Consider the following 14,575-nt stretch of genomic DNA (forward strand, 5'->3'; position numbering starts at 1 on the left):
TTGACTCTGACTCAATTGAGATGAAATATTATTTCAGTAAAAAAAATAGCATTAATTCAATTGGGCCACACTGAGTAACACCATACCTCAAAAGTAAAACTAAAACAGGCTATTCTAAAAGTAAGGCACATCAAGTCGTAGCACAGATTGCAGAATCTGGCCTTTTTGACTAGGAATAATAGGGCAATGCAACATTACTGTTTGCATTTCAGAATGTTCTTCTAGTGAGCTGAAAAACAAAATATGAGCAAAAGATGGCCATCATAGAGAAAAACTCTTGGTACATAAGGCCAGGTCATTGTGACTCAGAGTGCCTAATTCTTACTGCAGTTATACAATTATAAATACCACCTAGGCTGATGAACTAAAGGAACCTAACAGCCGATGCCTTTCTCTTTTTCCTTTTCTTTTTTTTTTCCCAATAAAAGAACTGTTCTTTCTAGCTTTGCTTTTGTGTTGGAACCCTTTCTACTTGCTGCATTATCAAAACTTCAAAGACCTTTCTAAGAAAAATTACTGGTGAGATATCTGTATCTCTGAGGGTAAACCTTTGAAATAGTTTCAAGTGTTAATGCTAAGTTTGACCCTGATAAATTCCCTATAATTCTAAATTCATTCCCTTGAAATGCTAAAGGAATCTATGGACTCAGCATCCTTTTAATATACATTTTAAAAATAAATTTATATAGACTTCTGGAAAGGTGATCAATAGGGAGAGAAAAGCACACTCCCGTTCTTTTGGTTTATATAAAATGACAAAAATGCCCCTGGTGTTAGCACGGTCTGTAGAATTTATATATATATATTTATTAATAAAAAGATGTAATTTTATGGAAAACAAAACAAAACAAAACACACATGTGCATTAAGTTGTTATCAAAAAGATTTTTTTATGACATTATTTGTTATTTCATAGGATATATATCCTATGAAGGATATATATAGGATATATACACCTTTCATAGGATATATATCCTATGAAGGTGTATATATCTTTAAAAGACCCAATTAGAAGTTTTAAAGTCAAAAGTATGTACAGAAAGTTCTGGTGTTTAAGAAAAGCTTCCTCTCTCAGCTACTTTCCTTTTAATTAACTATTCAAGCTGAATTCTTATTCTAATTCGCCTGGTAACAAATTACCTTCCTGATTTCTCAATGGGAATGCCATCATACATCAGTGTTATTGTCAAGCAGGTAATGATATTTTATTTTTAAGAGCTTTATGCATATCATTGAAGTGTTTTTAGAGCCAATCTAAAACAATGCCAAATTTAAAGAATCCTTGATTATTATTTTTTTTTTTCAGTTTAGGGGTTTTAAAATTAAAAACAAACAAACAAAAAAATGACATATAGTAATAAAAGTAAAGATGAAACAAAAATTACGTATCAACAATATTGTGCAGAGACTATAAGATTCAGACAGAAAGATGGATGTGTTTTCTAATCATGTTATATAATACCTCAAACGATCTTTTACTAAATACTTTTACTCACTAGTTTGATTCTTTTCGGCAAAGTATTTTAGTAACAGTTTTGTATTTGTTACTTTTAATCTCAGCTGAATAAAACTAGTCAGAACTGGAATAGATTAGGCAAGTACTGAAGATTTAATCATCTAATGCTTTATTGTAGTGTCATTATATTACATAATTTCAAAAAGACCAAGAACAATTATTAACCTTCTTGCATTTAGCTATGAAGTGCCAATACCTTTTTAAATTTTCCATAATCTCACACTGAGGAATTTGAAGGATCCTCAGACAAACCATTGCTTTTCTTGAAACACTAGCTGCTATTTCCCATAATAATCACACAGTACTCCTTCTTCTTACTCTATTACCTGACAATGACAAGTAAAATAAGTGACACATTCATACTCGACACTGTAGTATCAGCAAACATGGATATTGTCCATATGTGAAAATCACTCCCAAACCAGGAATTCATACCTGAAATCTCCCTTGTTGTTAATAACTCTTTCTGCAGGGCAGTAAGGTGCAGCCGTTTCCAGTACCACAATTTCTACTTGTTTAGTGCTATTTCCATAGGAATTATTGACTAGACACTCCCAATCTCCACTTGCATCAATATCAATGCTAGATAGGATAAGTTCACTATAAAAAGAAAAGATTAATTACTGAATATACTTAGTTTTGTAAAGATTGTTGGTAGTTTCCTGACATTAACTTCTCTTCAGAAGTTTTCTGTGAAAACATAAAAATGGGTTTTGCTTTATATTATTATTATATAGACAGACAGTATGTGATTGTTTTGTATTAAAATTTTAACACCAGTTTGGACTGACATCTCAGGTCATGAGAGGCTATAACAGAGATTGTAAGTCATCACAAAAGAACAGTTATGCATCAGTCCCCATTCTCCCTTTCCCTATTATTATAAAATACTGCTTTTGTTGCATAACCAAGCACTAGTCAGAAATACATTTCGAGTTGATAACACAACCAGTCCTCAGAGACTGTTTCCCTTCAGCTGTGATTGGAGCTCCTATGGCATTTTAAAACCAGAATCTGCTGTCCTGTGGCATCACGTGACAAGTTTTCTAGAATAGCCGCTGACATTGGAAGCCATATATAATTTTCCTGATGAATGCAAAATGAGATGAGGCAGATGCTGATATTTCTTTTAGCAGTGTGCTACTCACGAACTTCTTTCATACTGTCCCCCATCAAATGTGAAATGTAGTTATTAATATCAATAAATTAAGTTTGAATAAACCCTTTATAATCAAAGTGATAGACATGTTAAATATAGAGACACTTTGTGGCTTCACTTAAAATATGCACAATATGTGCACATTGCACATTACTGCACCGTGCCAATGTTTAGCTGTCTAAGCTAAATATTCTATGCATAATCAGAGGAAATAATTTCAATAACATTTAAAATTGCCTATAACTATTTTTGTTAGGATTTTCTGCATATTTTGAAATAAATTAGAAGATTTTATTCTTTTAATGGATGAAACCCAGGCCCAAATGAAGTCAGTTAAAGTTTAGTTCTTCAAATAACTTCAGCAGGGAAAGAATGTTATCCAATTACTGTAATTCTATAGATCTCACAGACAAAAATAATGCTAACTACTACATTTTAAGAAAGTAATATATTAGATCTTAAATCTGTCATTGGCTTAGAAATAAATTTTACTGTAGTTTTAAAGAAAGTACAGCTTCTGAAAGTAGCTGCAAGAAGGAAAAGGTAGTAGTTATCTGAAGTATTTATTTTGCTTTGCACAAATGACTGGTTTCTGAATGTTCTTTGTGATTTAGACAATTAGAAATTCTGTGGGAAGAAATGGAGTACAGTCCAAAAGAGGAAGATACATTTAAAAAGCAGAAGCACGGAATTCAAAAGTTATTAAGTTGATTTCAAACCTGTATATAAAACAAAATCTTAAAAAACTGTTCTTGTGGCCTTTGGTACTTTCATAAGGAGCCTGATATTTTGAAATATATACACAGAAAAATTATATATAGTTTTTTTTTTTTTTTTTCTCATTTAAACTTCTCTAAAATGCCATTTTTTTCAGTTCAAATCTTTGTATATTATATATCCACTTTTATCAATGTTGCTACAAGAAAGGACCAAATATTCTTTTATATAAACTTCTTCTTATATATAAATAAGTACACCACAATCAAGGTAGGAAGTAATTAGACAGCTGTTTACATAATTTTCCCTTTGAAAGATGCATATAATGAAGGATGATTTTCTCAAATACTTACTAGAGGACCGTTATCTTGCTCTCCAGAAAACAACCAACCTGTGGTAAATAGCTTTTCTTTTAAGTTAAATTGCTCCAGATTTCTTCTGTAATTCTCTGGTAATTCTGTCCAATTTATGATTAAACTACCTTTAAAAATCTAACACCTATTTAGCATGGATTTGAGCACCAAGTAGCCTGGATCCCCCAGTTTCATTGTTACAATGAATTCTAACGTTTTTTATTGCAGAGAAAATAGAAAAAACTTCACTATCCAACTCTGCTCAAAGTAACTGATTTCTTTCATATCAACAGCAGCAACTAATCTCTTAAGAAGTACCAGATGAGGAAGACCAATAACAGCAACCTCCTAGCTACCTCTTCCTAGCTTATCTCTATCTTTCCACATTCAGGCTGTAAAAGTTCAGTGAAATTAACCAGTTGATAAAAATTTTCAAATTAAGTTTTCTGTTTCATACGTTCCAACCATCTTGCATCATCTTTATAGACAGCTGAGAAAGAATATGTTCCTAGAGCTTACAAAAACAATTATCTATGAAAGCACCTTTTTCACTGGAACAATAAGCAGCATAAAAATTCACCTCTGGCAGCAAGTCCCAGAGACATCCCAAGTCCATAGAATGTATGAGAAACGTGCTCATCTTTTGATTTCCACATAAAATAGCTGTAATCATTATAATATAATATTATATATAAATTATTAAAAAATACAAATATTATAATTATAAAAATATAATATTATAATAACTGTAATCGTACTGCAAATTTGATAAAACTGGGAACCATGGTGATTTTAGGTAAATGATGGAGACAGAAAGTAAAGGAAAACTTGAAGATATCAGTTTTACAGGTAAACAATATGAAGATAAATAAATATGAAGAAAATGAGTACATTTTCTATTCATTTAAATTGTTGAAGTGTGTTCTGATGCAAATTTATCTGTCACTAGACAGATTTCCTGTCAATTAATTAGATGATGTTTCCCAGTTTCACAGACAAATATTTACTGATACATCATTTTTGCTTCTTCTAGAAACACAATACTTGAACTCTGGTCCAAGCTCTCTAAAATGATAAGGAAATCCTCAAAGTCACAATTAATTTTCTGTGGCTCTTCAGAACTAGAATGTTTGTTAAACCAAAATAAGTTTACACAATATAGAAGAAGCTGTGTAATGACCAAAACATGGAATCACTTCCTGAATAGCCACCTGGCCACTATAAATGAAGCACTTATATTCCTCTAGAACAATTTGGATAGTAAGACTAATATTGAAACTGTTATTGAAACAAGTTGTTTTATAATATTGTTATTGAAACAAATGATTATTACCCTGGAGAATTTAAGGGACTACATAAAAAAAAAAAAAAAAAAAAAAGTGTTTTAATTCTTAAAAAGAGGTCAACTTAATCTATTTAACACTTTCTTTGCCTATAATTTTGGCAATTCCACAGTCCTGGCAGACCAAAAGGTGGGCCTGCATAGAATTTTAAACCTCTTCATTAAATCCTTGTTAGGTTGGATACATATTTTAAGTTTTGACACTATTACATTAGCATCCCCAGAATTTCCAGTGTTTTTCGTACTGCCAGTAGAAAGGCATTCTTGATCTTTCTTGGTCAACAAGTCTTGACAAAAGGCAGGAACCCTCCTGTTACTTGAGAACATTGGAGGACTCCTAAAACTCTGTGTTCTAGGAGCTTGATAAGAGCATATTAGCATTAGGAAAGAAGAGCACCATTGACTGTAGTTTACTTGATTATCCTATCTCACAAAAACTAATAACTGTCAGGCCACAAACGAAATGATTTTGCATTTACTATGCAGCTTTCCTACAGATGGATTATGCATCAGAAAGAGTTTCTGCTCACTCCACGCTAGCAATCAGACTCATGAGTACTTCTCAGAGGAGTGATAGCTGCTACTTTTGTGGAAATTTATGACGTAGCAACCGGCAAACAAAGTCAGACATTCATGAGGTGGAGTCAAGGCAAACTGAACATGAAGACTGCTGCCTGATGGGAACAAAAGGATGGCTAGCAAGCCTTTCTTATGTTTTCTTTGGAAATCATAGTGGCCTTCTCAGTAAACCAAAGAACACTGAAAATAAGAAAGAGAAGATACATATTTCTTCTTTGCACTGTGAAATTTCATGCATATTAGGGTTCCTTTGTCAATTGTAATAACTGACATATTGACAAATTAATTAATACGTAGAGCTGATACAACTGCATGAAAAAGTTATAATATTCAATAGAAGCCTGTGGCATTGGACAAAGAGAGGAACCTTAATACAGACAGAAGCAATACACACGTAATAAAGTAACCTAAGACAAAAGATTTCTATTTGAGGCATAGTTTTGCATTGCTACAGCTATGCATAACTAATTAGACAATCAGAAGTAGGTCTCATTATGCAAAATTACTCAACCATGTCCTAAAGTAATACCTTAGTGACATTTACTGTAGGTCCCAGCACTCATTTGCATGCTAGGAAACAGTAACAAATAAAGATGAGACTTCAACACCACATTTTGATTGGCTTTCCATGGGAAAGGTTTTAAAGTCTGGCTTGATTTCCTTTAAGACTGGATGAGTCTTAACCAACCACTCTTCTTGAGAAAAAAATAAAAATTAAATACAAAAACACAGTTAACACTCTTCTTCAGATAGGTAAGAGAATGCTTTTCTATAGTTCTGGCAGAAGGCCTGCATAACCTGCATCCAACACATACCACCTTTAATTATTAATACTAACACAAAACTTTAAAAATGAGTCTCCAGAGTACACTGCTGCTTGGAATACAGCCTTTCACAAGGGATATAAGGTTAAAACACAGAAAATTAAGGGAGAATGTGTAAATCTAGGCACTTTAACTGAACCTCAATTGCTAGTTTGATCTCTCTGACAAAATTACTTATTTACCCCTGAAAAAACAGCTTCAGAAAGCTGATGGCCTTTAACAAAACTTTCTATCTGGCCAACAGCAGTAAAAAAGATAGATTAAAGATTAAAACTGGTACTCTTTAACAAATCAATTTGTCATACACACAGGAAATACACAATTTTCTGTTTCTTCTGATTTAATACAAAACCAAAGCAAAACTTATCATTTAATGCCATCAGAAGCTATGCAATAAGCTTAGCATGCTATAACTTACTTTAAACATAATTTAAATGTTCATGTTAGTATTTTACTTGGATTTCACTTCAGAGGTGCCAATGGAAAAGAGCTGATTTTCTTGACAAAATATTGACAGGAAAAACAAAGAAATATCTACTTTCAAAATGGAAGAAAAGACCTTTGTGTTAGTTAGTAAACCAAATTACTGTATTTTCCTTTGTGTTGCTCAAATTACATCGACTGAAATGTAAATGTTCAAAATATTATCGATTTTTTATATAAACATTTGCCCAGTGGTAAGATGCATTTTCTGTAAGTGGATGTCAATGAACCTGTGACCCCCATTTATGTGCCATCAATTTGTCTCTTAAAATTCTGAAAACAAATAATGCTAATACTACAGTAACTATACCATACCATTTTCAGAAACAGTCTGCTATGTTCTAAATCGCTCTAACAGATACAATTGACTTGGTATGTTTTATGATTCTTTTCTATCTTGCCAGGTAGAGACAACCTGTCTGCTGCATTGCTCAGTGTGCATGAAGGTGCATTTATCTTCATACTCCCACAACTCTAGAGTCAATATATGCCAGTCCAGCTAGCAGAGAACTTAAAGTAGAGAAGGAAAAAAAAGTTATCAAAAGCTGTAGAGCACCCAAAGCTTTCTCTTGCTGAAGAAACCTTCAGGCAACTGGCAGGTCTGTTATGGCACAGTGCTATACAGCTACATGAAGAGTGTATTCCTGAACCAGGGCTTATTTAAATACTTCATGAATCACATGTCTATCACTGAACTGCCTCGTCACTCAGTGAAAGGTTTGGGATGCTAAAATTTATGTTTATTGCTATTAATTTTATTCTAACAGCAAACTGCTTGACTACAGGATGCATACAACTGCAGCCTTCTCAGGAAATACAGCTACACCTGCTGTATGCATTTCATTTGCCCTTAAGTAGTCTGCAATATTATATCCAGAGAAAGCTTTATTTCATTAGCATAACTCTTATGATCTGTACAGTAGCAGAGGTTCTTAGACAAAAATAACACTATGACAATCAGTCCAATAGTCAAAATTGCATAAAAAGCCTTTTAGGGAAAATATTTGGCAGATGATTTGTAAGTGTTAACCTACTTATGACAAGTCTTGATTATTTGATTACATGCCACTGGGAGCAAGTGCCCCTTCCTTTCCTCCCTCCCCATTTCCTCCTCCCGCCCCCCAAAAAATAAAAAGTAATAAAAAAATACCACGACTTTGCCAGAACTTCCCACCCTCCATTGTCAATTACCTGTTAATGGTGATGTTACAAATACAGATTTTTTTTTTTAATGAATACTTACTTAATGGATTAAACCCTTGAGTAGTGGGGCTATAATACTGATTATTTTATTGGCTGAGCTGTAAGAAATTTGGGAAGAACAAATAGAAGAGGCAAGACAGAGCAGATTCCTATAGAAGAACTTCAGGAACTATCTCTATTCTTACTCCAGAAGCATAAATGTTATTTTGTGATGGCCAAGAGTCAGCTAATCAAAATATCATAAACAATTAAAAATTAGATTATTTTATTTGTATGGTGGATTGCTCTGATAATCACAGCTGGTTCAGAGGCTTACAAACTACTGCCTGGACTGAGAGAAAGTGTATAATTACACCTTATGTCAGAGCTCACAGGAAAAATAATTTCAAAAAATACTGTCCTGGAATGTTCAGTCCAAAGCACTGCTGTACTGCAGTATCTCCTCAGTTACACAGTTGCATTTTAAGCTGACCTTAAAAGTTCATTTCAGTGATACGGATGGATGGGCCCATAATTTTAGGAAATAGGCAGAAATGGAAATAAGAGGACAAAATCAACACTGCATTTATTGTACAGAGTGTGCAAGGCAACTTAGCATGGTCTCAAAAAAAAAAAATAATTTTAAAGCATTCTAGACAGACTCTATGATGTTTTTAGTTATTTATTTACTTTATAGTTTTGACTTACTGCTTTTCTATTTATTTCATTGTATCTGGCAGAAATTCTAACTCATATTTTTTTCTGTTAAAATATTCTGTTTTTCAACCATATTTTGCTAAACAGTTCCCCAAAAGAAGCCTATGTTTTTTATGGCACAGCATAATACTCAGATGTCCATTCCTTTAATCACAGAGAGTTGCTGGTTTTGCTTTTCATGTTATTGGCCAATTTTTCCACAGGTTATATTTTATATTATTCCCCAAACTGACTTGTAGTAAAGCTTTCATTCGGTTTTATTCAGATAATTAAAAGCATGGTAAAGAAAAAGCCTAAGCTTAATTAATTAGCATGAAGATTCTCTTAATCCCTGATAATCAAATCCTTAGCATATGCTTTTCATAATAATTTTCAATATTATCTTCCTGTCTGAAGCACAAGAACTTTTCTGGTAAAGGTACATCTGTCACTGGTCCTTTACTTCCAGCAGTGCCTGAAGTAAGCCACAGACTGTTGACTGCAGCATTTGAAGTAATCACAAAACAACATAGAAACATTGATTTACAATTTAAATGGTTATTTTGCTTCATTTCTTTCCTAACTGCTTGACAGCTAAGGGTCAAATAGAGTCAATTAGGTGCACTAACAAAATATCAGTACTAAACAATTTCTGCTGCACTCCCCTAGCCTCTCAGTATGACCTGCAGCTGCTCATCAATCTCCAAATGCTTATGACAGCAGAACACAGAACACAGACCACAATCAGATTCCTTGGATCTGTTCTCTCACTTATTTTTTTAATCTCACATGGAGTGAACCTGCAATATTTTGCCATGATTTGGAATATGTCTGAACTTTCAGTTGTGCAACCAATGTGTTCATCACTGACATACCATTTTCAGACTGCTTGTTAACCTAATATTTGTCTGAGCCATTTCTGCTTGCTTTGCAGCTCTTCCAGATGTATTCTTGCCATAAACTGTTAAGAGAGTCCAGGGGTCATTTGGATTCTTTCCACAAAAAATAGACAAAGAATTTCTTCCTTTCTCCCTGAATTTCTCTGTTTTCTTCTTTCTTATACAGTTTGCTTGTGTGCATCACCAACTTGTCATGATACTACCTGAATACTTTGGCACCGACATGTTCATATTCAATATCTTTCACTAACCACATCTTGAATTACCCTTATTCTTTTAGTGAAACTGTTTCAGTCAAATTCCAAATCCTTACTCTGATTTAGAAGAACATTTAGATTACAAAAAATATTATCATAGTTTTTGAACCACAATATTGTATTGCTTTTAATTTGTCTCCCTGATTCTTCATTATTACAAGTGGATCGTAATCTGGTGCTCTTCTTTGCTATCAGACATTTCTTTTGCAGGGGAAGGTTTTGGCTATTTTCAAATAACCATATACTTCTCAAAGTAGCTTTCTGAAATGTGTATACACATTTTATGAATAAATATTTAAATGTGTATACACATTTCAGAAAGCTACTTTGATGTCCTTATCAATATTACACCTAAAGTAATTGGTTGTAGTTCCATACTGTTGCCTCCCAAACATTTCTATTTCTTTCATTATATACTTTTTAACATCCCATAGTGGCAGCTGACTGCTGTCAAAATGTAAGGAAGTACTATATGCTTTAATAAATAAGTAAATACATTCAAGCTTAGTTCTTTTTCATCATCATTATTATTAATTATTATCATTTTTAAAAAGACTGCAGTTGGCAACCATATTTAGAAGACTGAAATAGTTTGCACAGAGTTATTGATTAATATATATGTGTGTGTGTGTGTGTGTGTGTTTGTTGTTGGTGGATGTGTTGTGTTTTTTTTTTTTTTGGGGGGGGTAGGGAGGGTGAGTGTCACAACTGAGACCTAAGTCTCAATTTCCAATGGCAAATCTACACACCACTATGAAAAATGACTTGTGAAGAATTTATTTTACACTAATACCTGCTGTCCTAGGTTTAGTTAAGAGCATGTTAGTTTCTCCAGTTGTAACATAATTTTCTATGGGTTCTTAACTTTCTGTACAGTTTCATGTTTTTAGAAACAGCCAGTGTGAACTGTAATGTTCCCAGAGCAGCCATTACAGCTGTCAGACATAACTGCTATTAAACACTCAGCACAAGTATTTATAGAATAGAACTAAAAAGACACTAAAATAGTCATTATGGTGTATGGGGTAAATAAGCAACTCCTGAAAATTAAAATCTCACACTACTATGGAGTTGCTTGGTTCATAAAATTAAAATATAATATATTTTTCTTTAGTTTAATATATTAATAACTGTCCTGCCAGCTGCCCCAGATGCAGAAAGGGAACAGTGGCAAGTAGGGAAAGATGCTGTGCTGCTTGGAACCGTACATAATCCCTCTATCTATGTGGTTTCAGGGATATGGACTGTTTCATTTCAGCTTAGTTCTTAATTTCTTAGTTCTTCATTTCTTAGTTCTTCATTTCATCAAGTTCTTAATCTAATATTACAGACTTAAGAAATTAAGCCATCTTCATATAAACAAAAGTCACAATTTCAGCTTGACCCATTCTCAGATGATAGGAAATTAGTTCCATATCACTTTCACATTTTCATGTATGTCTATGACATTTATACACAGGAATAATGACAGAAGTTCAACATGAACAGAATCAAATATTATTATCATTGGCAAGAAATGGTAAATGTGAGCTAGCAGCAGAATTGAAAACACCTACTCAAGATCTCCTGCAAGTGAATATTCTTTGCCAAGAAAAATGTCACAGGCCAGAATACAGTTCAAAACTTTAGCTTAATTATTGTAACAAAAACATTTATTTTAGTTTATTCTCCTTTATCATAGGAGAAAAATAATACACACGGTTATTTCATCCTTCTCCTGTGAGAGTTTATAAAACAGAAGGGTTTAGTATGACGTTTGTGTTGTAAATACATGTCCAGAAATGTCTGGAACTACCCAATAAAATAACCACTTAAAAATGTTTGAATAAGCAGCTTTTGGAACTGCACTACACCTCTTTGTTTGAAACTAGCTTCAGAAATCTTTAAATTGCTTACCAGCACAAACCAAAACCTATCTTTTAGTGCAATCACATAAAGCCAGAGAGCAGACAATTGCTGTAAAGAGTAGGTATAGGAAGGGAAAATATGACACTGTACGAACTGATTTTAAATAACCTTTTTTTTAAATCCAAATCTTATGTACAGCATATGATAACCTCGGGAGGGCATAGTCTTTCTGATGTTTCACAGTGTTCCACTAAACAGTGTATAATAGCATGTAACAAGCATATTAATGTATACTATTCTAACATGTGATAAGCAAACTATTATTTTAAAGTGTAAAAATGTGATATTAACAGAGTTGTAGCATGGTCTTGAAGATGAGATTAAAATTAAGAAATGCTCAGGAGTTTTTACAATCATAACTTGACAAATGTTTTCTCATTTTCAATATGAAGATACAATGCATATCTATAATGTATATAAATAAAATCATTGAGTTCAAAATATTATGTTTTTTGCTACTTTCAAAAGCACAGGGCCCCCATGCCTTCATTGAGTTAATTCTGATCAGCCCCTCGATAAAGGCAGAGCCATGTTTGCTTAAGTACTGTCAGTTTTTTCTGGACGAGAACCATGTTGTACAATAAATGAAGCATTGATGCCCCTCCTGTATTGTGAAGTAAAACATACAGCTCAAATAAAAGGACAGTGAAAATGGTTTAAGCTTTTAAGTAATTGTTTAGAGATTCTGAGTTTAATCTGAAGGGTTTTTTTTCTTATTTTGTCAGTGCGTATCACAGTTTGGACAGATCAAGTAATTTTTTTTCCATTATATAATAGCAAATGCTGCAAGGTATTTAGAGAACACTGTTTCTGAATGCCTGGTCCTGTTGCGTACTACAATGTAAGCATCGACTTTGCTGGTTTAATAGCACACTAAATGAGGTAGGTAGCAGATCTTTAATTCTTATTAAAATCTTATGGTGGACAAGGTTTTTTATTTCAAGGTCTGACAAAAATATAGCAGTATAAAGGAAAATTCAGGCAAGCTTCTATACTTCTACATACTTCTGTACTATAGCATTTTAAAGAGGACAGCAATTAAAAAAATAATTTTAATTTGAGAATTTATTTCAGTATATTACTATGCTATGAATTGCTTACCTACTACAACATATAATTCAGTAGAAAAACAACAGGTGATTAACAGCATGATTTTTAATTTTGATATTGTGGAAATGAGAAGAACATGCTTTAATTTAAGTGACCTGGCAGTTATGTAATAGCTTATGCACTTGACATTACCATACTAATTAGTCTTTTTCATTATCCACCACAGCCCTACACATTGGTATTATAAAAAAGCCAGCAGCTGTTAGGCCAGATCCACACCTCTAGATCTACAGGACTCCAAAAGGGGTCAAAATAACCAGTGAGCAGATTAAGTTAAAATCAATAATACTGAAAGACCCCAGTGGAGATGAATTAATTTGACTCCCTTCATAATTTTCATTTGATGGTTCAAGAAGCATTTCAGGTCAATTATATTAATAGAAAGTGATTGAGTGAAAAGAAGTTAATGATGAACCAGAGCTAATTAGCATAGCTATTTTCACTCCGTCTTCTACACAGAATAAGACTTTTTTTGATCAGTGATGAAAATTGGCAGAGGACAAAAGGATGTGTGCAACAGTTTAGCAGCTTTTAGATACAAACCTAGACTATCATGAAAACCAAAAATAAAGATAAATAAATGAATTTATAATAATGTATTAAATCAGATTTTAAAGGGAAAACTGATGCAAAACTAGAACAATACTTTCATTACCAAATATCATTTATATTAATTGTTGCTTCTTTTTACGGAAGCCTGTTCTGCATTTTTCACATCAGCATCTGTTCACCTTGTCTACAAGTCTGAATAGTACAAGGGATGTGTATACTTTACCGTGTAATTAAGCAGCAGTCATGAATGATGCTGTCTTCCACAAATATGCCACTCTCTTCATCTGTTTCAATAAGACGACCAGCATGGTACCAATGTACTTGGGTAGTATTGTCAACGTAAGTTGCAGTACACTGAAATGGCAAGCGATCTCCATGAAAAACAACTTGTCTTTGTGATGGGATCAGCTCAAAAAGAGGAAGTTCCAGAGGCCCAGCTGCAAGGAAAGCAAACAAAAATAAATAGAAAAAAACTCTCACAATGATTTCCTCTCCAATGAATATTGTAAGATGTACAATATGAATATTGTAAAGTATACAATTCTAGCTTCATAGATCTTAATAGGAAAGCACTAATATAAAATATATACCCACAAACTACCCACTTGAGTCTGATGATGTTAGTTATAGAGATCATATTTCTTTCATTAGTGTGAGATCAGATTACTAGAATATCTACAGAAGATGGATTTCACAGAATAGTTCACAGCATGGCTGGGGTTAAAAAGGATCTCTTGAGAGTGCCTGATGCTGCTTTCTGATCAAAAGCAGGATGCTTTAATACAGACAAAAATCATTCTTCCAATTAAAGGGAAAAAACAAACAAACAAACAAAAAAACCACAACATATTAGTATAAATACGATTAACATTTACAAGATCATATCAGTGTCAGAGGCTGAAATTCCCACTGAAAAAAATTAATCACTGTAGAGATCCTAAACTATCTCTCATGCCTGGGATTTAGATACTGATATGACTAATAATGAAAGTTAAACT

At 33.1% G+C, this 14,575-nt stretch overlaps 1 protein-coding gene across 3 annotated transcripts in view; it reads right to left on the reverse strand.

Moving 5' to 3' along the window:
- ADGRA1 (adhesion G protein-coupled receptor A1) overlaps positions 1-14,575 on the reverse strand; it is a 275,807-nt gene that overhangs the window by 134,716 nt on the left and 126,516 nt on the right. For 2 of the 3 annotated variants that reach the window (XM_032190930.1, XM_032190931.1), the window contains exons 7-8: positions 13,801-14,014; positions 1,952-2,116 (exon numbers count right to left, since the gene is read on the reverse strand). In XM_032190930.1, the coding sequence (XP_032046821.1) occupies positions 1,952-2,116; positions 13,801-14,014 (379 nt within the window). Of the gene's footprint in view, positions 1-1,712; positions 1,860-1,951; positions 2,117-13,800; positions 14,015-14,575 lie in introns of those variants that run through there. The other variant, XM_032190932.1, reaches the window with a different exon arrangement.

This window comes from Aythya fuligula, chromosome 7 (assembly GCF_009819795.1).
Source record: "Aythya fuligula isolate bAytFul2 chromosome 7, bAytFul2.pri, whole genome shotgun sequence".
NCBI lineage: Eukaryota > Metazoa > Chordata > Aves > Anseriformes > Anatidae > Aythya > Aythya fuligula.